The 22,348-nt window shown below is 53.1% G+C and overlaps 1 protein-coding gene across 1 annotated transcript; it reads right to left on the bottom strand.

The window, feature by feature from the left end:
• Window positions 1-7,111: 7,111 nt before the first annotated feature.
• Window positions 7,112-21,828, bottom strand: Chst1 (carbohydrate sulfotransferase 1). Its single transcript, XM_032903751.1, has 3 exons — window positions 21,329-21,828; window positions 10,429-10,558; window positions 7,112-9,239 (listed from the first exon to the last, which is right to left on the bottom strand). Exon 3 carries the CDS (start codon window positions 9,195-9,197, stop codon window positions 7,962-7,964), a length of 1,236 nt encoding a protein of 411 aa, XP_032759642.1. The 5' UTR covers window positions 9,198-9,239; window positions 10,429-10,558; window positions 21,329-21,828; the 3' UTR covers window positions 7,112-7,961.
• Window positions 21,829-22,348: the final 520 nt, after the last annotated feature.

Below are 22,348 nucleotides of genomic sequence, written 5' to 3'. Positions count from 1 at the left end.
TCATTCAGTGTGCTGGGTAGTTTTGTCAATTTGACACATCCTAAAATCAGTGAAGTCTAAGTCCTAAAAGTGTCTCCATGAGGGGTTGTCTAGATTAGGTTAGCCCCTTACATGGCTGTGGGAAACCTTCACGGTTGCCTTAGTTGATTCAAGAAGATCCAGCCTAAAAGTGTTGGCAACACTTCTGGCTTTGGGCCCTGGACACTTTGGGCTATGGGTTCTGAGCACCCATGCAAACACACTCATGGACTCCCCTGTTCTTGATGATGGATGTGGCGCTGTGATGTGACACTTGCTGTCATCTGCCAGGCTGACACTGATTAACAGTGAATGATACTATCATGCGGCCAGCAGCTTCTAGCTCCTGCCACCATGTGGTCCCTACAGTAAGGAATGACCACCTGTACTTGGGAGCTAAAGTAAATGCTTTCTCCCCTCAGCAGTGTGCTTTCTCACACTTGGCCAACACCCACCTCTGGTGAAGCCTGGCGCCTCTGAGTACCATACAGTGGATGGGCAACATTGTCCCTGAGCACAGCCACTATTCTGTGGGAACCTCAGACTTACCTTGCTTCCCTCCTCTTAGAACTAAGCTGTAGGCGTTTGCAAACCAGACTTCACTAGTCATCTACCTGAAGTGCAACACTGTAGCCACTGATAACAGTTCACATGAGAAAAACCCCAAATGTACTTGTTCAACAAAAATTCATTTAATGACTGTTAGATTCCAGGCATCTGAGGAGGCACTATGGCTAAAGTGATTGTGGTGGTGATGGTGGTGATGGTGTGGTGTGGTGGTGTGGTGTGGGTGGTGGTGGTGGTGATGGTGTTGTGGTGGTTGTGTTATGGTGGTGGTGGTGATGGTGGTGGTGGTGGTGGTGGTGGTGGTGGGTGGTGGTGGTGGGTGGTGGTGGGTGGTGGTGTGATGGTGGTGTGGTGGTGGTGGTGGTGGTGGTGGTGGTGGTGGTGGTGGTGGTGGTGGTGGTGGTGGTGGTGGTGATGGTAGTGGTAGTGCTGGTGGTGCTGGTGATGGTGGTGGTGGTGATAGTGGTGGTATGGTGGTGGTGGTAATGGTGATGGTGATGGTGATGGTGGTGATGGTGGTGATGATGGTGATGATGGTGGTGGTGGTGGTGGTGGTGATGGTGGTGATGGTGGTGGTGGTGGTGTTGACAATAGCTAGCACCAACTGGGCACTCTCCACAGCCCAAGCTCTATGTAATTAAATGTACCACCCAAACTTAAGACATCTTCCATTTAGCTCAGTGGTGGAGCACTTGTCACTCTCCACAAGGCCCTGGGTTCAGTCCTCAGCTCGGAAAAAAAAAAAAAAAAAAAAAAAAAAAGCCAAAAAGACATCTTCATAGTATCCCTCTGAAGGCAGGTCTCATGATTATTTCTGTACAGTAGAGGGAACAGAAAGGTTAAGTGAGTCACACAGTAAATAAATGGCAGAGACCAGACACTAACCCAGAGCCAGACTTTTGGTAATAGTATTTCCAGGACAGGTCAGACTCAAACTCAGCAGAGCCTGTGTTCTCATGGGGCCATGGAAGGCCAGCCAAGTCTTAGCAATTGTCTTGTGGGTGCCTAGGGAGGCAGGCTGCACTATCCCAGCCCCTCAGAGTGACAGTGAGCGCCCTTTGTACATGCATATGTGACATTTGGTGGCGACAGTTGGACTTGCGTGAATCCTGACCATGGCTAATTATTGATGAGGCTTGACTCTGGCCAGCCTGCCCTGCAGTCTTCAGGACACTGCTCCTGTTTCTCTGGCTGCAGGGAGGCTCTCCTTCATGTGCAATTTCCCAACCAGGAAAGGCATTCTGGCCTAGTGAGATCCTTCCCCAGAGAGAGGTTTTCCTGCAGAGGGGATGAGCAGGAAGGTGAGTCTGTTCTTGGACAATATCCTCTTCATTATAGGAAGTGGGGTCCCTATTGGGCTCCCCAGGAGCAGGGAGAGGGGCCAGGTGAGCAGGTGGGAACGCACAAACAGAGGAAGTGTGTGCCACAAGAAAATACAGGATGCAGGCAGTGTAGGCTCCACAGCGTGAGATCGGCCCAGAGTCTGGGGACAAGGCCAGGAAGTGACTCCTGCATGCCTCAGGATCTAAGCTTTCTGGAACAACACACAGACGTGGGTTCAGGGCCAGTCCTGTATACGTGGCACCCTGAGCATCATTTCCTGGCTAGAAAGAGGGACTTCCTTGGTCAGCAGGAAGCCACCACTGGAGAAGGTTGACTCACAGGTGAGGGTGATTTGTAAACTGTAAACCCAGACCATGTGGCAGTCACTGTTACTCAGGGTGTCAGCCCAGCAAACACAACAAACATCAAGGCAGGTGATGACATCACAGGGACACTGGAATGCTAGTGTTGTGTGCTGAATGCAGACTAAGGATGTCGTCGGGGAAGGATGTAGAACAAAGCCCGTCCTCCTAGCACAAGCCAGCAACCTCCTGGGAGGGCATGAGCTGTCCAGTCCCTCGGATCCTCGAGAGGCTTTGCCCACTCCGTGTGAAGGCCCCAGACAGGCAAGCTCTTTCATCAGCCTGGAAACACCTGATTCATCCATTCTCGTACTCGATCAATGGGTGTTTACTGGACACGCATTGCGCACTGGGTCCTGCTGTAAAAGGAGTGATTACAACTACAGTAAACACAATAAAAGAGATGTGCATGGTGCTATAATGGCCTGTGATCGGGATATATAAAACAGAAAAGCAGCTTCATAAGGGCCCATGGTCCAGACAAACGAGCCGACCTGGTAAAAGCAAGGAAGTGATGATAAAAGTTTGGATCGAAAGAATGAACAGACTTTAGCTAGAGAAAGGAACAGTAGCGCGGGCATGAGGAACAAACTGTACTGACTCCGGCATGGAGCAGAGTCTGTGTGTCCGTCAGATCTGGCACAGAATAAGTTGTGCCGAAACTCAGTATCTTAAAACAAACAAACAAACAAACAAAAACCTGCTTTTAGTCCTCAATGCTGAATCAGAAACATGGCTAGACTCAGGCAGCTGCCTGTAACTGCCGGGCCAGAACTAGGGTTCCTGAGTCCCCGGCCTATGGTTGTAAACTCTCTAGGAATGTGTGGAGCTTACCTCAGACGGCAGAGGAGACAGCCATTACCCCTGCAGCTGTTCTCATTCTATTGCCCAAAACAAGGCACTTGGCTAAACCCAAAGCAGGTGTGAGCAGCCACAGCTCATGCCCACAGTTAAGAGAGAGGTGCGTTTAAATGGACGCCATGATTGCAGAACTCTACCCCAGAGTGGTCAGGCTGAAATAATCGGAGATTATTTCAAGAAGAACAGAGACTGGCATGTGCTGGGCTGCAGAGAACAGCTTGAGGATCTGGTCTCATCCTAAAAGCAAGAGACTTTGTTCATCCAAAACAAAAATCTACTGCAGAGCTGGGGCATGGCTTAGTTAGTATGCTTGCCTCGTGAGCATGTAGCTCTGGTATCAATCCCGACATCCCAGAATACCAAGTGTGATAGCACCTGCCCGTAATCCCAACACTCAGGAGGTTGAGAATCAAAAATTGAAGTCATTCTTGGCTACTTATTGACTTTGAGGCCAGCCTGGGGTACATGAGATTTGGGAGGTGGGGAGGGAGTGTAGGTCAAACATCTCTGGTAAAATGCGAAGTTTGCAAGCTTTAGAAGGTGATGGTCTGGCTGGTCCAGCCCGCACATCCCTGGTACAGCTCATAACATCTCAGGCCTCCCATCCATACTGTGGCTGTGCTTCTCCCCCAGCTGGGAGCAGCCCTCCCATGCTTAGTCCTCCCTCCCTAAGACCCAATTCAGGCACCACCACTCTAAAATAACCCTGACTCCACCAATCCCTAGAACAAGGACACAAAGAATGAGATCTTGAAGGTGAAGGACCAGCCTATGGCCATCGTTCTAAGATTGAGTCAATATGGTGCCCAACTCTGCCTGTGGCTCAGCCCACGGGTTGCCTTTACTACAGTCATATTTCCACCAGTTGGCCTTCACTACGCAGTGTTTCTTGAATGTCCACACCCCTAGCGCCTGCATGAATACATTCAGAAATGAATAATCCCATCAGCAAAGAACTCTCTCCAGAAAGCCCCAGGCAGCCTTGAATAAACCTTCCATCAAGACAGCGCTTCCTTCCAGCTGAAGGGATCCCTGGTATCTCTCAATTCCTATGAAAAGCCACTCCCTGAAGGAGAGAGGCCACTGGCTCAGGTCTGTCTGAGGGGAGCTCGTTGGAGACCTGGGGAGATGCCTCAGACTGGAAAGGGTTTGCTGTGCAAGTGTGAGGACCTGAGTTCAAATCTCAGAACTCACATTTTAAAAAGCCAGGCAGGAGGGTGTGTGCTTGCAATCTGGAGCTCACTGGCCACCCAGCCTATCCTTGTCAGTGAGCCCCAGGTCTCAGTGAGAGACCCTGATTCACAAAACAAGGCGGGCAGCCCCTGAGGAAACTCTGGCTTCCACACATAACTGCACACATGTATCCACATGAATACACTACGCACTCGTCTGCTTTACCAGGGAAAGGACCATCCAGCAGTAGTCCTGATTAAAGCCAGTCTTCTCTGGTATTAGAATGGCCAACCGGGGACCACAAAGGATGCTGTGCCATGGCATCACCTGACTTCTTAACTTCTTTCTCTACCTGGATATAACTCCTAAAAACCAGAAAGCAGAGAAAAGCCCAGGCCCAGCCCGCCCGTCCTGGTAGACTTTTCCAGACCAGCTTCTCGGTGCCAGTCACATTGCCTCTTCTACAGGAGAAACCTGAGTCTCATGGACGTCCCTTTCACAGGACAGGCCACTCAGACAAAAGAGCCAGCTCTGCCTTGCATCTGGCCACGCCCACATGATCAAGAACGGAGGGGAAGGGATGTGACTTTTGGACTGCACTCATGTAAGCAGAGGTGCGTGTATCCCTTCCTTCCCCATTTCCCCTCCTCTCTGCAGCCTGCGAAGCTATTAGACCATGCAGCCAAGGGCAATGCCTTAGGAAGATGGAACTCAGCAACAAAGTTGGAGCCAGAGCCCATGATCTCTGAGCACATGACCTAAGACACCACCCAGACCCTTCTGTGGGGGGAAATGGAAGAAAGTAGGCCAGTTTGTCACCTCACACACCTGAGGTGGCTACCAATGAAAGGGAGGCGAGGGAAGAGTTGAAACGGATGTGAAGGATTGAAACCTTGTGCAGTACAGCAATCTGAAATAGTGCAGAGGCTGGAGAGACGGTTCTGTTAGTAAAATGTTTGTCAGGCAAGGATGAGGACCTGAGTTTAAAAATCCCAACACTAACAAAACCAGCCAGGTGTAGTCCGATGTAAGATCAACGTGGTGAGCGAAGGAGAATCGATGGTTTTGCTGGCCGCTGGCCATGAGCTCCTGGTTCAGGAAGAAACCGTGCCTCAAAGAAGTAGAGTGACAGGGAACCCTGGCCACCTTGCACACAAGCACACAGCTATGCAGCCCACACACAGGAATTTGTGCACACATAAAAAATATATCATGACCACTGTGGAGAAGAGAGAGGATCTTAAGAGTGAAGAATAATTGCCAGAGGACCCAGCAATTCTGCTTCTGAGTGGACTCTTCTCATTGCATTCATTATTCACAGCAGCTGAAACGTGGATATGACCCAAGGCCCATTGAAGGACCAACAGCTAAGACAGACGTGGGGTCCGCTGGCCTTAAAAGGAAGTATAGCTGATTATTGTAAAGGTGAGTAACCTTAAAGACACTACGCCAGTCACCTGGAGGCAAATGTTGCATGATCTCATTCACATGTGGCACTCACTGTAGTCGGAAACATGCAGACAGAAAGTAAGATGGTTGCCAGGAGCCGTGGGAGAGACAGGGATGGGTTGTTTTGAAGAAACAGACTTTAGAGTCTTGCAAGATGAAGTTATGGAGGAGGGTGGTGGTAATGCTTGCACACTATAGAATTACTTAACGGAATGTGCACTTAAAAACAGCAAAGATGGTGGCTGAAGAGATGGCTCCGTGGCTAAAAAGCACTGGCTGTTCTTCCAGAGCAGCCGGAGGTTTAATTCCCAGCATGCACATGGACACTCACAACCAACCATAACTTCCAGGGGATCCAATGACCTCTTCTGACTTCCCCAGGGACCAGGTATGCACACTGTGCACAGACATCCATCCATGCAGCCAAAACACCATACACATAAATGTTGGGGGTAAGCTCTGGAGCCCGAGATTTCAGTCTTTATGGTAAATTTGATGTTTCTGGGAGCTTAGAGATGGCAGCTTGGGGGTTGTGGTCTGCTGGGGTTCAATACTGGGCCACCTGATCTAACCAGGCAGATGGGTCAGTTTCTCTGGTTTTTAAATCATGGTAAAATGTGCCAGTTTCATTTTTTTTGGAAATTTCATGTTAACCAGGCAGATGGGTCAGTTTCTCTGGTTTTTAAATCATGGTAAAATGTGCCAGTTTCATTTTTTTTTGGAAATTTCCTGTTGTGTGTCTTTCTTGAGGTGAGGACTCAGGAGAGCTGCTAGATCTCGGAAAGGTGGTGAATGAGCACAGCAGATCCCCACTGCGTGCACCAGCAAACTTGGCTAGCTCCTAAGATGACTTCCAGGCAGGTTAGTTAGATCACTTGCCCTGATCCACCTGCACATTGGATGTCCCTTCTCCCCGGTCCCCAACCCCTGAACTGAAGGAGGACCCTCTGAACAGAAAAGTCTCCAGACCCCTTTCCCTTGACCACTTTGAATCCAAAGCCTCTTCTTAAATACTTTGAGCACCCTGACCAGAAGGTACCACCCACCTCAGCTGAGAAGGGAACAAAACTGAAAGCCCCAAGCCAGCATGGAGGGTGGCAGGAGATATGAGTGGCAGGGACTCCTAGAGGGAATGAAATGGGGGAGTTGGAGGCTCCTGGGTGAAGTGGGAGGGAGAGCTGGGGAACATATGATCAAGACAGAGCCTTTATATGTATGCAAGCAAAAGGACTTTAAAAGGACAGTCTAGTACTTTTTTAATAAAATAGTTCTGAAAGGCAGGTTTGCCACTGAATTCCCACTCTCCTTTGTTATCTCCAAAGCCGGGAATATCCTAAGCCCATTGTTTACCATTCAGGTTTCTCCAAATCACACGCAGGCAGTGCTGCACATTTTTATTTACAGAAAACACAAATAAAGCATTTCAATTTTCATTTAGCAAACTGATTCACATATTTTTGTCTTTTTTTTATATCTTTTTGGCACAAAGAAATATCACAGAGGGACCCCAAGATCAATCAGAAATTTCTAAGATTCATTAGCCATTACTGGTCTAGGGGTAGCCACAAGACTCAGACAGACAAGCTCACCACAAACCAAATAGAAAGAAAGTAGTCCCAATTCACCTCACAGTAAAACCCTGCTCACCACCAGGCAAGGGTGCGCAGGAGGGATGGGTGCCCTGCTCCAGGGGAGGAGCAGAGAGGGGGTTGGGATGGACTCTTTTCTTAAACTGGGGGGTGTGGCCCCTTTGTGTCCATCCTATTACCTGGAGAAGACAATTGCAAAAACTACAAGCTATGTGCTGGGGTGCCTCTCGTCGTGTGCCTGTGTGCACACGTGAATGTGTGACTGGGTGCCTGTAAACATTGTCCCCATCCGCATAGAGACCCAGCATCCTTGTGTCTAAATGGGGTGGGGGGCTGTAACCCCACATCACACGCCCTCTGCCCAGTGTTCCCCTCCAGAGACATAGTGCAAATTTCAGGGGCAGAAAGAGGCAGGAGGAATGGGAGTGGACAAGGGCAAGAAGGATGCGCAGATGGCGTGGGAGAGGAGTAGACCGGGGGTGGGGGGTTGTGTGGAAAGAACATACAAACAGGGTGGGAGAGGGAGGAGAGAGATAAGGCAACAGTTAAAAAACGGCCCATAGTAGGTCCACATCAGCAAAACCAGAGCCACCTACCTCCCACCCCCACCACACCCAGGTCACAAAAAAGGGCGGAAGTCGCGCTCCTCCACTAGGCTGATGGCTGGGTTCTTCAGCTCCTCCTCCGAGGTGGCCATCTTGTAGCCCAGCTGTGCCAACACATGCTGGCAGGCGTTCTGAGCAAAGGCCACGATGTCATAGGAGAGGCGGAAGCGCCACTTCTCAGCTGTGGCTGCAGAGTTGCGCACTGTGCCGTATTTGTGCTTGCCCAAAGTGGGGTCGCCCCTCGTATTGTTCTGGATCCAGCGTGCCACGTGACTGTCCAGGGGGATACCCAGGAATTCGTAGATCTCCTCTGTCTTCTTCATTGGATTCCTGGCCAGGTCCTCGTAACGTACCAACATGTACTTGCCCTTGAGCCAGGAGGGCCGCATGAGGCCAGTAGACACAGAGCTAGAGAAATCCTCACACACTGTGGTCAGCTGGGTCACGTCCAGGTTGTAGGGCTTCCTCCCTGTGCCGTACCAAAGCCGCCAGAGTCGGTAGGTGTCCCGGAAAGTCTCACTCCGAGAAGCTAAGATACCACGAGGGTCTCGCACCAGCTGGATGACCTTGAGATTCAACCTGGGGTCTTCCACTAGGGCCCGCAAGTCATTCACCTCAGGCACCCGCACAGTCTTGATGGCCACATGGCTGCGCTCACGACAAGCCTCAGCTGCCAAGGTCAGGTTCAGCAAGCCGCACTTGCGCACACAGTCCCCCTCCTCCAGGATCAGGTCAGAGGCCCCAGGAGGGTCACACACAGGACGGGAACAGAGGACCCTGCTGGCCCCTCGGCGGAAGACCCGGTCGGTGGTGTGGTTGACCGGAGGTGGCTTGATGTAATTCTCCAGAAAGTAGAGATCACAATCATAAAGGCTCCTCAACAGGTCCCGGCTGGCACCTAGCATGACCCTGCGGTCGGCGGGGCTCTTGCCCTGGGTGAAGCGGGGGATGAGCGTGTTCTGGACGTGGTAGAGAGGCTCAAACAGGTAGAAGACATCCATGTGCTGGTTGAAGAGCTGGCCCACAAAGGATGAACCACTGCGTGTGGTGGCCAAGATGAGGACGTGGGTCTTTCTGGAGAGGTTATAGGAGAAGGTGGGGCCCTCCTCACACAGCCGCTCTGCCAGCCCAGTTTCTGTCAGCCCAGGGCAAGTGTGGAAAGATTTGGCAGTGAATGTGCGGATGGCTGTGTACTGGATGGCAATGGAGGCCAGGGCGAGGAGGAGGACAGCCTTCCAGGAACATTGCATGGCTGGGCACCGTCATGGGGCTGCTGCTCCAAGGCACGGGGTCTGTGGGCAGAAGACAGCCAGGGGTTAAGTGCTTCCCACAGCCAAGAGCCACCATGGGATCCAGGAAAATACCCAGCCCCAACCCAGTGCTCACACAGTCCCCACCCATCACACATCCTTTAGGACCTACAGAGCACACATTCAACTGTCATTTTCTTGGTGTCTCCTGGGAGCTTCAAAGAGCTAGACGGACTCCATGGACCCCAAGAGCTAAGTGAATTGTGGTTGCAGAGGCCTCCTATGTTGAGCTCTGGTTTTCCTAGCCCAGTCTACTTACTGTGTCAAAGCCCAACTCCCCCAACTTCCACACTTAGGGGAGGGGGCTCAGGGAATGACTCATGCCACACCCCAACACTCCTTTGATCCCTGCCTGCATTTCCTGGATTTTAAGCATCTTCTAACCACACAGGCTGATACTGACCCTCCCAGACCATGGTCTTTTTCTATGTCCTCTTTTTACCCCTAGAGGAAGGATACACACCAAATTCCCCTCCACAAACAAATCCAGGAGAGCAGGGAGCCCTGTGCCCCATGAATTCTGAGTTGACAACAGAACCCAGCTGGACCAGGAACTGCGCACCCTGGGCCATGGCCTTTCTACCTTGCAAATGAGGAAGCCCAGCTACCTCCAGATGTGGACTTCCAGGCACCTGCAGTGTTGTGAGTCAACTGGCCTGGAGCAAGGGCAGGTTCCAGAGGCTAAGTCTCTCTGCACAGGACTCAGCTTGTTTCTGGTCCATAAAAGTGGGGGAGGGGGAGGAAGGGTATGGGAAAATGGGAAAGGGAAGCCTATGCCACGGGCTCACAATATACCCCAAGGTATGCTGCCTCAGCCACCAGAGATGCCAGGGATACTTCCAGACTCAGTGCCAAGGAGCTCAACACTTACCAAAGGACTGCTGTAAAGGGGACCAGTGATTTGCGCTCTGCCTCAGGCCACAAAACATGACTTTTCCTGCTCCTCACATTGACTGCTGTCTCAGGGCTCCAGCCGATCTAACATCACCCCTAAGCCGTGCAGCCCCAACTGTCAAACTGCAACCTCTATGTCCCACCCCTAACAAGCCATGATCCCTCTCCCCACACTAGGGCTCCTGTGGGCAGGAGCTGGCTAGCCTGTGTGCCCAAGTGTCTCAGGCCACCAGCCTAGGTGGGTTCTGAATTAGAAATGGATGGAAACAATTCTCACCTTCTGGAACTCAGCTGGTCCTGGGATGGAGGTGGCTCACCCCAGGCCTTCAGGTGGAGAAGGTCGCTCCAAAGGAACAGCTGGGGACAGGGGTCTTCTTCCAACCACATGCAGCACACACAGCAGTTACCTGAAACCAAAGGCTAATTTTACCAAGCCCAAGTAAGACACCAGAGCCAGCACAACTCTAGTTAACACCTACTAAATGCTCACACAGGGCTAAGGCCTTTAGGTAAACAAACATTCACTCTGAAAGCAGGTATAACCCACAGCACAGGCAGCAGTGCCTACTGGGGCCTACCACCTGCTTCAACCAGTCCCCATCTGGAACCTGTACACCCCCCCTGCCCCGGAACCTGCATACCTCCCCTCTAAGAAAACAACTCTGTTCCTCATGCTTAAGCACACTTGGCCTTCAAACAAGTACCAGATTATGTCCCAGCCCATCCACAAACCAGCACCGGAGGGACCAGAATAGAAGCATGTAAGTTTGTGAGTTCTGAGACGCAGAATGCATGGTAGGTATCCTTCTTGCCATGAGGTCCATTTATTGGTTGTGTCATGGCTGGCGTGTAAACTTGAATCCTTTGTGGACAACCTTCCCACAACAATCTGCTGTTGTCCTGGCTACTCTAGGAGACAAGTGGACCCCCAACTCCCAAGCAAACAAGCGTTGTCATTTTGGGTACCCTGTCATCCCTTACAAACTGCTCTGGTAGGGCAGGGGCCCCCTCCCATTGCTCAGATGGAGAATTTAAAGACCACTCTATGGCTTATGTGGGAAATATCAGGGACCCAAGTCCTTCTGCCTCAGGGTCAGACCAGTACATCTAATCCCTTCCTTGTCCCAAGGAAGAAAGTGGGGCTGCAAGCTCCGCTTGCCTGGGGAAAAGCACAAGGCCTCAGCCAAAATGGCCATGCCTTGGACTCTGAGGGTCCTATTTAAAGTGTGAAACACCATACTGTGTGCAGAAATCAGCACCAAGTCACCACCAAGAGACAGTTGTTAGAGGAAGCGGTACAGCCCAGATTCTTAGGAAGCTCTTGGTGTGATCAAAGTCACCCAATCTGGACCATACCCATCCTAGCCCCTGTGGCAGATGTCTCTGCCCCATGAAGGGAAGGCTGAGGGTCGTGGAGAGCCCTCTCTACTTTTTAATCCCAGGTCCCTGACAAGTGCCTCAGGGAACACCAGTCCCCTTTCTTCTGTTGTGACGATAAACTCAGCTGTGTTTCTTCATAGGCATCTACAGGCGGTCCAGACCAACAGGTACCACTGATGAATTGATACCAAGGGAAGTCAGCACTCCCGAGGGGCTCCTGTGTCAGTGCCACACCCTCAGGCTCAGGGGTATGGTCCCCAACCCCAACCTCAAGGCTTGGAGGTCAGCACTTCACAACCCATTTGGCAGGAAAAAAAGTTGAGGCTCCTTGGGTTACAACAGCTTTTCCAAGTTCATGCCCGAAGAAGCAGGGTGAACCAAGATCCCAGCCAAGGCTAGGTGCTCTCAAAATCATGTTCAAAGCCAGTGGTTGGGTCTGCTCCTGGCCCATCCCTTATTTCATTCCCTTTGATTTGTACAAGATAGGTTTCCTTGGGCCTTCAGCCTGCAATTCCAACTCTAAAGATAGAACACACACAGTTTTTCTTCAGAGGAGAGCCCTCTGTCTTGCCCAGAAGGGGACAGACTGTTCGAGCTCTTTCTCCCAATTTCCCTTCCCACCCCACTTGGAGAAACTCAAGGCCAGGTCTAAGGCGAGGAGACTCTTCAAAGTTCAGCATAAGCTTGATGCCCGGCTGAGGGCCATGTGCCCACCTTCCAAGAGGGCACAGCCAGAGCTGAAATGCTCTGCTCCCCTGCCAGCCTGGCACAGCCCAGCCCAGAGCTAGCCAAGGGTCCTTGGTATGCTGGAGGCATCTGCCCTGGAAACCAAAGGCCCTGGGGCCAGGTCCTGTTGTTCCCAGGCAAACCTTGGCCTCTGCAAGAGATTTCTCAATGCCCTGGTCCTCCAAGCCAGACTTGAGGGCCCACTACCCTTTCTGGGTTTCTAGTAGCTTCTGTTATGACCTCCCTCATTGGCAGATAAAGCCTTGGGCACAGAAGCCCAGAATCCACCTTTTTGTTGGAAGACAGAGGACCTGATGACCAGCCTGGATGGCTCAGACTGCAGCTCTATGGTCAGGTTGGGAGTGGAGAATGCTGTACAGGGAAGCTGTAATTTGCAGCTAAGGGCTCAAACCTGCCTGCATGTCAGTGGCTAAGCACACACTGCCAGTTGGGCCCAAACTTCCCTGTCCCCGTCTATAAAGGTGGCCTGAACAAAGCAATGTTTGTAACTGACCTGAACCATTTTTCATGCCCAATATTAGGACAAGATTCTGCTTTGTGTTTGTCAAGTGACCTCTGACACCAGCCCCATGGAACCCAGCTCAACTGTTTACCTGCTGAGAACCTTGCCTAGATCTCTGAATTTTGCTTTTTATCTTGGGGAAGCTAGATACCTCAGAGCTAGATACCTGTACCCTTAGAGTCTGCTCTGACAGAGGGAGACCTCTGTAGGGCTTTGCCCACCACCCCTTCCCAAACCACTTGCCCTGCTAGAATTTTCTGTGCCTGGCTGTGGCAATGGTAGTCCTGCTTCCCTCTAGTGGGCAGAACTGGTAGTACAGCCTCCTAGCTCTTGTCTTTTTGCTGTGTTAGAAATTCAGGCCTAACAGTGAAAACAAAGGAACAACCGTGATAGAAATATGTTGCTGCAGATTGCAGTGACGAGTGATGATGGCTTCTGAGACATGGGGATACTCTTCCTCAGCTGCACCCCAAGAGGCAAGCAGCAATAGGCAGTCTGGCTTTATCCTGACCTTTACTCCTGCACAGCCCTCACACCTCACGCCGCCCAGGCTGGAGAAGCAGTGTTGAACAGAACACCTCAAACAGGAGTGGCTTGCAGCTTCTGCCTATCCCTAGACAAGTGACACTGGGTCAAGACCTACACTTCTGTCCCCGGGGAATTCCTCTAAAACAGTAACGAGGACCTCTCTGCCTTTGGAAGGTCCCACCCCATGTTCAGGTCCAGTTAAGGCTAAGTCCACACCAGACAGAGAGAACCCCTGTGGACTGTGGGAAAACTCAAGTCACTCTCCAGAAAAAGTCCATGCTCTATGTCTCTGCCACCCCCCAACAACCACAAGCCCCAGCCTGATCCCTCATCCCCACTGTCCTCAAGGACCCAAGGACCCAAGGGCTCTGCCCTTCACCGAGCCCCTCGTGCCACCCTTTGGGATCTCGGCAAACCACAGCGGAGCAGCTTACCTTCCCTGTTCCACAGGCTCCTTGGAAACACAGCCCATCCTCCCAGAAAAGGCTCCCTGTGGCCAGTTTTGCACACACAATTTGGATGGTTCTGAAGCTCCTGAAGGGAAGCTTCTGCTTTACGTCACAGAAACTGGGCCCCCTCGTTACTGACCAGGCTGCCTTGCTGATTGAGGCAGAGGATGCTCATGGAAATGAGCCAAAGACAAACAAAAAACTACAGTCAAGAAAGCCACAAAACACGTGTGCTCAGTTGCGCCATTGGTTAGGGCACACAACACATGAACGGCCCTTGGAACCTTGTGCTCTGTGCCAGTAAGTATGGCTGTCTGGGAGGAGGAGACCCAAGAGCCTACAAAGGAGTGAGAACAGTTTGCAACGAGCTTTGAGTTTATTATCTGTGGAGATAACGGTGACCTTGTTCCCATAGAGGAGCTAGAGTGGTGTCTGAGGACAGGGTTGGCAACTGAAACAGTCCGACACCTCAGCCCAGCCTTGAGGCTTTCTTCTTTGCCCCAGGGACACTGCTTATCAGCCTTTCTCCTTCCCAACGTTCAACATTTTGGCCAAGACTTCCTTGTCCTAACACGAAGCATGAGCCCTGCTCTGGTGGACATGAGGACTTGTGGGTGGCTGGAGGCCGCTGAGGTCGGACAGAACCTGCAGCAAGTAGGACCTCAGAGGGACCTGGAAGTTCTGCAGGAAGTGGCTGAGGCTAAGCTCACACAAGTGACTTCTTCAAAATGCTCTCAAAGTGGCATGGGGAGCAGGGAACAGAGCAAGGGAACGTGAAGCCAAATATCCACTACCTGAACCAAGCCAGGACACAGGGATTCCAAGGCTCCAGCATGCCATGCCGTGCTGTGCAGACATCTGGGCAGGGGAAAAAGGACTTGGGCAGGGAGAAAGTTAGCTGGAAGGTAGCCTCGGGAAACTACGTGTTTTAACCTGTCTGGCCAGCCCTGACTGACCATCGATGTTTGTTTAAAGGCTAAACTAACAGAACAGCCAGGAGATGATTTTCCCTCTCAAGGAAAACTCCATCATGAAAATGAGGCAACGAGAAGAAAAGATTGTGAAAGTCAGCTCTAAGGGCCAAGTAATTTGTGGGCTTACGGGATAGAGCTTCCTGGCAGCCAATGAGAAAAGAGAAGTAACTCAGTTACATGCTTCACGAGATCCAGGAGGTAAGAGTAAAGCAGCTGATCAAAAGACATTTGGCTCAGAGAGGCTGGGATCACAAGATCTCCCAAGAGGTCTCCAAAGCCACACCGCACCATGAACCCAAGATCCCACACCTCACCCACCCCAGGACCGGTTCCCTAGGGCTGTGTGCTGGAGCAACCCTCAGAATTAGCAAAATGAAGAATGCAGAGTGACCACGCAGGGATGGCAGCCAGCCCGGGGAACACCGGAAGCTTCGCTTTGGTACCAGGCCCGTGTCCACTTTAACCTCAGTGAGGTCTACAGGTCTGTCCTGCAGGACCTGCGTGACACAGCAAGGTGGTCTATGCCCAGCCTCTGGAGCTCTGAGGCAGAACCAGACCCTCTTTTGAGCATACCCAGCAGGAACGGGTCTTAAGGCCAGGGTCCTCAAGGCAGACCCAACCATACAGAGAGTCAGAGGATCCTTTATCTTTTCACCATAGACAGAGTTGAATGAGACCTCCAGGCAGGTCATTCTAGTGCCCATGAGAGATGGCACTGACATTCATCTCAAGTCTCTGTGTAGAGTAGGTGGGCACTGGAGGAAGGATCTGCATAGGGGGGCTGGGTGAGAACCTCGCTCCAGCTATTTGATGGCTCAGAAGCCTGGAACGAGACGCTCAACCTCGGCTGGCCTCTGTCACGCTGAATGAAAGAAACAGGGCTATCACAGCCGGAAGCAGGAAGCTGGAAGCCGAGGATACAACAGCTCAATATAACCTGTGTACAGGCAAGACTCATGAAAGGGTGTCCACTGGTCTAGACCACAACCCTTGGAAAAGTTCACAGGTGCGGCTTGAGTCCCACGTGCAGGGCCCTCAGCTTTAAGGGAAGGAAGCAACTTCTATCCAGTGTCCGGTGGCCTGGGAGCAAAGCCCTCTCTGCTGTGGGGTGAGTGACTATCCTCCTGTGCCGACACAAGGGCCTAGTGTACAGGAACCTGAGAGGAGAGATGAGTCAGAAGGCTGGTCCCTGTCTCAGCCGGGCCAGTCTGTGGGAGGCGGAACTACTGCCCCAGCACTAGACGGAAAAGCCCTGGTTTCCTGCCCCCTCCCCCGCTGCTCAGCACAGCCACAGCCTGTCCAGTCAGAAAAGTACGGAGGCCCCACCCACTGGATCCTGGCTTGGATGAGACACTATCAACAGGAGCCTGAACCGCCCACAGCGACACACAGCAGGCAGCTGGCAGGGGGACCTCCCGTTTCTACATCCTTAGATCCTTATGCGTCTCCAGCCATCTGCATGAGGCCCAGCTGCCCTGTGTGTACAAGAGATGGGTTGGGACAGTGAGAGAGGATGGGGCACCAGGGATCACCTGAGTCTTGAGGCTCAAGTGGGATGGAGCCAACCTAGCGACGACAAGACCTGGAAACCACAAATAGGTTTTCTCCCTGACGAGGAGCAGAAAGGCTCAAACAAGTGGGAGGCACAGCCAGCAAAAATCAGCTAGTCTACATGCAAGGAGGATACCCATTCAATGCAATGACCCACACTCTGGTTGCAACCACAGAGTAAGCCCCAGGCCACACCTAAGGACAACCAGGACACCGGAGGGCAGATGCAGAACCAAGAAGGTCACCCCAGATAGGCTAGAGAAGCCCATGACCTTACCACCCACCCTCAGCCCAATCCCTACTGACAAGATCAGGTTCTGATGGTGTCACCTGCTGGGGACAGAGGCTGCTTGTGGCTTCCCACCCTAGCATGGCTTTCTCAGTGCCTCCCAGAGTTCTCCCTCCCCTGCTGAATGACAGGAACGAAGATGACCACAAGTGGATGTGTCTCTGTTACCTTCTGCACCCCCCAACTTGGGGCTCCAAGTGAGTTACGACCTAGAAGTTTTAACCCAGGAGTGCAACAATAGTCTGCAGCCAGAGAACGTCAGAGAATGACTTTATGACTACAAGGTGACTGCCAATGAGCCTGATGTTCAGAACCACCCACAAGTTATCCTCTGACCTCCTCACAGGTGCTACGGCATGGCATGCACACACACACAATAGAGAATATGCAATGCCCTCTTTAAAGAGAGAACACTTGGATGGATCACACGACTCAGATACAGTAGAGTGTGTGGTGGAGGGGTGCCCCAGTCCCCAAGCTTGCCTATCTGCCTGCCTTCCTTTTCCCTCCAGCCTCCTGCAAATTCTGGAGGCCACTTCGTTTCCCTGACCCTGCTGACCCATAGTCCAGGCCTGAGCAGTACAGGCGGGTGGAAGCCGGAACCCTAAGCCTTAGGCAACCCGACCCTCTCTGAGCCTGGCACAGAGGAAGGGAAGGTCACGCCCAGTTCTCAGGACTAAACAGAATCCAGTCCAGTGACTTCTCACCTGCCTGTCATTTTCTCTATCCTGCAGAATCCTTGAAAAACAGCTCCAGGGATCCCCTCCCCAACACAGTGTGGAGCTCGGGATACCTGCACACTCAAATGTCCCAAATAACTCACAGGCACCCCAGAGACTCTAGAGAAAAGCAGGACCTTGCCTTCCCATCCCCGTGAAGGAGGCCATGCTGCCAGCAATTCCCAGCTTACAGCCTTCCAGCTCTAATCAAGGAACAAACACAGAGAGAATCTCTAAACATTTAGAAAACTCAGGAACCCTGTGCCCCCACACGGCACCATGGGGATTTATAGAGAACAAATCATGCCTGACAAACTTGATAGCTTTCTTGATAGAATTACAAGACCCGTAGATGAAGGAAATGCAGGCAGGGTAATATATCTTGATTTTTAGCAAAGCATTTGATACAGCGCCTCGAGTAATCTTACAAAATTAATTCAAACAGACTTGGCCCTCAGGTCTTGTCATGAGGCCTAAAGGCAGGAGGGGCCATGTACCAAGAGTCCTGAGTGGAGGAGGCAAGGCCACGGGCAAGGGCTGGAAGACGAAGAGTCTGGGAGTGGGGGCAGGGCTGCCCGGCCTGTGCCAGGCCAGATCTTATCTAACATCTTCATTAATGATCCTGAGAGAGGGAGTAAACAGTCCACTAATGAAATTTGCAGAGGATATTAAATTGTAAGGTGTTGTGAACACCAATGAGGATAGCAAAGTGGTCTAGCGAGACTCAAGGAAGGAGACCCCATAGCTGGCAGCGAGGGACTGGGGTGGCAGTGGAAGGCAGTTACCAAGCTTCTTGGAGAGCCAAGGGTGGGGAAGAGACCTCCCCTGCCCCCAGGCTGCTGTGCAGATGAGAAGAGGTGACAGCTAGCTTAGGCTCTGGCCTGGCTGAGCGGGCAAACCCCAGGAATTTTATTTTTGGCATCTGTGAAATAGAAGAGCTAGCAGACAGCTCCTGTGCAGCTCAGAGAGCTGGGAGGGGTGGGTGCCGGGAGTTTGGGGAACTTGAGGCAGAATTCCCCTTATAGTGGGCAGGTGGAGGAGACTGTCGCTGCCAGCCTGAATCTTCCTAGGCCATTCTCCCCAGCCCACTACGCTCCCCGATGATTCTGCTGGGGTTGGCACTGTTAAAATAAACCTCTCCCTGCCCCACCAGCTGGGCAATGGAGGCTTCAACCTACGGACTGTGCTGATTCTCATTACCTGATGGGCCTGCCTCTCCCGGATCGGGGGACTGGGGCTGAGACCTTCTCTCTGTCATGGGCTCCTTTCTACCTATGTCTTCTGTCCTAGCCCCAAGGAGTTCGACAACCAACCCTCTCTCAGGAGGCTGAGGCAAAGCCATGTGGCCTTGGAGGGCTTTGTCTTAGAAGCTTCCTGGGCAGGTAGGCTGCAGAGCACCAGGCTGAACAGTCCTAAATAAATCTCTATGGGATGAGAGGAGTGTCTGACTCCCGGCGCGGTTGCCAGGGCTACGGGGGACCACTCTTCCCAAGCAGGCCAGCCCAGACAGATGTCAGACTGCCCGCTGGGAGCCAGGGGAGGGAGCCAGATAAACCCCCTCCCCATGAGATAAGTAACCACAACACTCTCCCAACACACCCTGCGGTTTTGTTCCGTGCTTCACATTAATAAACTTGACCTTCAGGGTCTATTAGGTGATGAGTCTTGCAACCCTCAGTTTACAAGGAAAGAAACCGAGGCATTGATAGGTCACTGGAAGCTTGGGAGCCTACCCAGAAGATCCCTGGAAGGGTCAGTTGCCTGCCTTGTAAGGGCCCCCAAGGAAGAAACCCTTGTGTGGAGAGAAGCAGCCTCCCCTCCAGAGGCCAGAACCTGTCTTACTCATCTATCTTTCCCACCAAAGGGAGTTGGTCCAGCTCCATCACACTTGTGGAGCCTAATTTTACTGTATGGTTCCCTCCCCCTCCCAATGCCTCACTACATCGAGTCCTCTGAACAAGTCTGTTTCCATGGAAACCATACAGTGACTCAGGGCTTCGGGACCTTCTCTGAACCAGATTATGACTATCAAATGTTCCCTCCTCACACCAATTCAGACTCTCACTGTATAAGGCTGGGGCACAGCAAATGGGCAAGAGGGGCCTGGGGGCGGCGGCACACAAACCAGGCCTCACTCAGAACCTGACACCCAGGGCTCCTGCGGATTCAGATCACGCTTCCTGTGCAGCCTGACTTACTCCCTATACTAGCAACCCCAAAGCCACCCTCCCTTTGGAGCCAGGGCTCTTGGGAGAGGGGACAGAGAATCTAGACCCACACCTTGAATCAGAGCCTACACTGAGCAGATGTGTCATGGGGGCAGGGTAGGAGGAGGTGGGCTAACTTAGGATACTCAAAAGGAAACCATCAACCCAAAGCCTCACAACCACTCAGCAAAGAGGGAAATTTGGATTTGGAGTTGAGAAGGGGGTTCTGCTCTGAGATGAAGAAGCAAGTCAGAAGCAAAGTGTTAGGGGAAGGAGAAAGGTGCGTGATCTCAAAGCTCCAGCAATATTGAGGATAATGAGCAATGGCTTCCTCTCACTTGCACACCCCTCCTCTCTCCACAGCTACTGTGACCGGGACTGCTGGTCTTGAGCCAACTCACCCACCAAGATCAAGGATCAAGAAGGACAGCAAGCAATGAAAGTTTGCAGTGCCAGCCTCCTGCAGGGGTCCAAGACCCAAGGGCAAACCTACCCCTCCCTTCCTCAGCAGCTCCCTAAAGACCCAAGAGGGCGGGGAATAGACTAGGTTGGAAGCTTGATACCTCCCTGGTGAATCCAGTGTGTGAGTCATGAGGATTGAAGCACTTTGAAAAAGAAACAGGGTCATCACGATGCCTAGAAGTGTGGCAGCTACTGGGGACTGGAGCCTGGGAACTGCCTGCCAGGTAAGAGCTCTTTGTGAGACAGCCGGGCCCCATCTAAGGGGCTAAGGAACCCGAGAAAGTAGCCCCCTGGCCTATGAGTCCATCTCTATCTGCCTCTTACATCCACTGGTAGCTTTGCTTTCCCAAACGGCCCCCAGTTCCTTGCCCAGCCAGCATGCTTGTCTCCTGCCACCATCATAGGTCTCTTCTGTCCCTAGGCTCCTGAAGATGGTGGGCTGAATTCCTGTCCCTGTGTGGACATGTACCTGCTCCCCCTCCCGGTCCCAGCCTCAACGACTCAGTGGTCAGCTATAACATCCCTGGCACCTGAACCCCAAAAGCCTTGGTGTCCAGAAGCCTCTTGCTTAAACGGTTGTTAAGCCCATCCGAATCGGGCACTAAGGAATGTAATCTGAAAAAGGAGCAGACCTAGAATAGGAGAGGTGGCATGGTGAGGTACCTGCAATCAGGCCAAGGTGCCACCCTAGCAGGACCTTGAGGTCTTACCTTCCTTCCTCAGTTAGCTTGGCCTTTTAACCCATGATTCCAGCTGGGGCCACTGTCTATTGATACTGTAAAGTCAAACACTGAACCCTGAGAGAAGCTGACCACCCCATATCCTACTCAGAGAGGAGCTAGGATTGTTTTGGCCTCGCGTGGGAGAGCTCTGCACCGTCCCCCGTCTACTAAGGGCCCAGCCCATCACCAGCATGGTAGAAGCCAATACAAGACAGAGTCTAGAAGCAAGAAGCCTGGACAGCGCTTTGCCTCAGGGTGTAAGCCTGGTTTGGAAAGTTAGAGGAGGCACAGGGTCTCTGGCAGCCTCGGCGGCGGCGTCTAGCAGGCTGTTACACGATGAACCGGGAGCAGACACCCAAGCGCGTTCCGCAGCAGAAAGGGAGCCCCGGGCTGACGCTCATCCTAAGTTTGCTGCCCTCGCCAGAGGAGGAGGTCAGGGGCGATCCTGGAGCTCCCGGGAGGGCTACCAGCCCCGGCCAGCCCCTCCCAGAGCCCAGCACTCTGCGGTCCCCGGCCACCGCCTCCGCGCACTGCCCGGAGACACGGGCCCCGAGCTAGGGGCGTCTCCCGCCGCGCCCGCGCCCCTCCCGGCTGCTGCGGTGCAGTCCGCTCCCGCCTGCCCCGGGGCCCGCGGGCCCGGCTGATACCTGGTGGCCTGCGCGCCGGGAGCCGCTGCAGCGCCCAGCGTCGGCTCCATCCTCGGTCTGGAGTCAGGCTCGCCGGGGGCCCGCGGGTGGTGGTGGCGGTGGCGGAGGCATCCTCCTCCTCCTCCTCCCGCGCCCTGTTTCTCGGCCTCCCTCCTCCCGAGCCTCTTCCTCCGCCTCCGCGCGTCCCTCACGGGCCCCTCTCCATGGCCCGGGGGCGCTAGCCCCGGGTGGCTCGCTCACCACAGTGTTGTCTTTTCCTGAGCAGAGAAAAAAAGAGAGAGAGAGAGAGAGAGAGAGAGAGAGAGAGAGAGAGAGAGAGAGAGAGAGAGAGAGAGAGAGGGGCGTGGGCCAGAGGGGCGCAGGGTCAGGCACCGGGACCCCGAGCACTGCAGCCCCAGGCTCCGGAGGACAGCAGCAGCCACGGAGGCCGGAGCCTCACGGAGTACCCTCCTCGCGTCCCCGAGCCGAAATCGGCGGTGGCCGCTTCAATGCCGAGCTAGCCGGTGGCAGGCGCTGCGGTCCCGGCTCCACCCCCAGCGCCGCCCGCCCCCTCTCCGCCCGACCCCGTCAGCGCGCGCCCTCCCGCCCCCCGCGCAGCCCAGGCCGGGAGCGCTGGGACAAGGCTACTAGCAGAGCCCCGCAGCCAACCCACCGGCCGGCCGAGGCAACCACGCCCACCCCAGAGTTGAGGGGGCCAGGAGGCTGGAGCACCGGTATCTCTTGGCCTGTCCTCTCCCCTACACCCCAGACTAACGAAGCATGGCTCTATCCACACAGCCAAAGCCTCTGGACACCCAAGTCTGGCTACAGATCCAACCAGACTCTGGCTCCCTTTGCCCAGCCAGGGCAACCAAAGACCCCTAAATCCAGAACTAAAGTCTATATTCCACTACATATCCCTCCTCCCTGCTTCTCTTCCTTCACCCACAACTAAAGAAATGTTTCACTTGCCAGATCCTGTCATCCCTTTTCAGTGGGGCCTGGGCAGAGCTGGCCGGTTAGTCGGACACTAGAGTTCCT

Source organism: Rattus rattus, chromosome 5, assembly GCF_011064425.1.
Source record: "Rattus rattus isolate New Zealand chromosome 5, Rrattus_CSIRO_v1, whole genome shotgun sequence".
In the NCBI taxonomy this organism is placed as follows: domain Eukaryota; kingdom Metazoa; phylum Chordata; class Mammalia; order Rodentia; family Muridae; genus Rattus; species Rattus rattus.
This window is presented reverse-complemented; position numbering and strand designations above follow the sequence as displayed.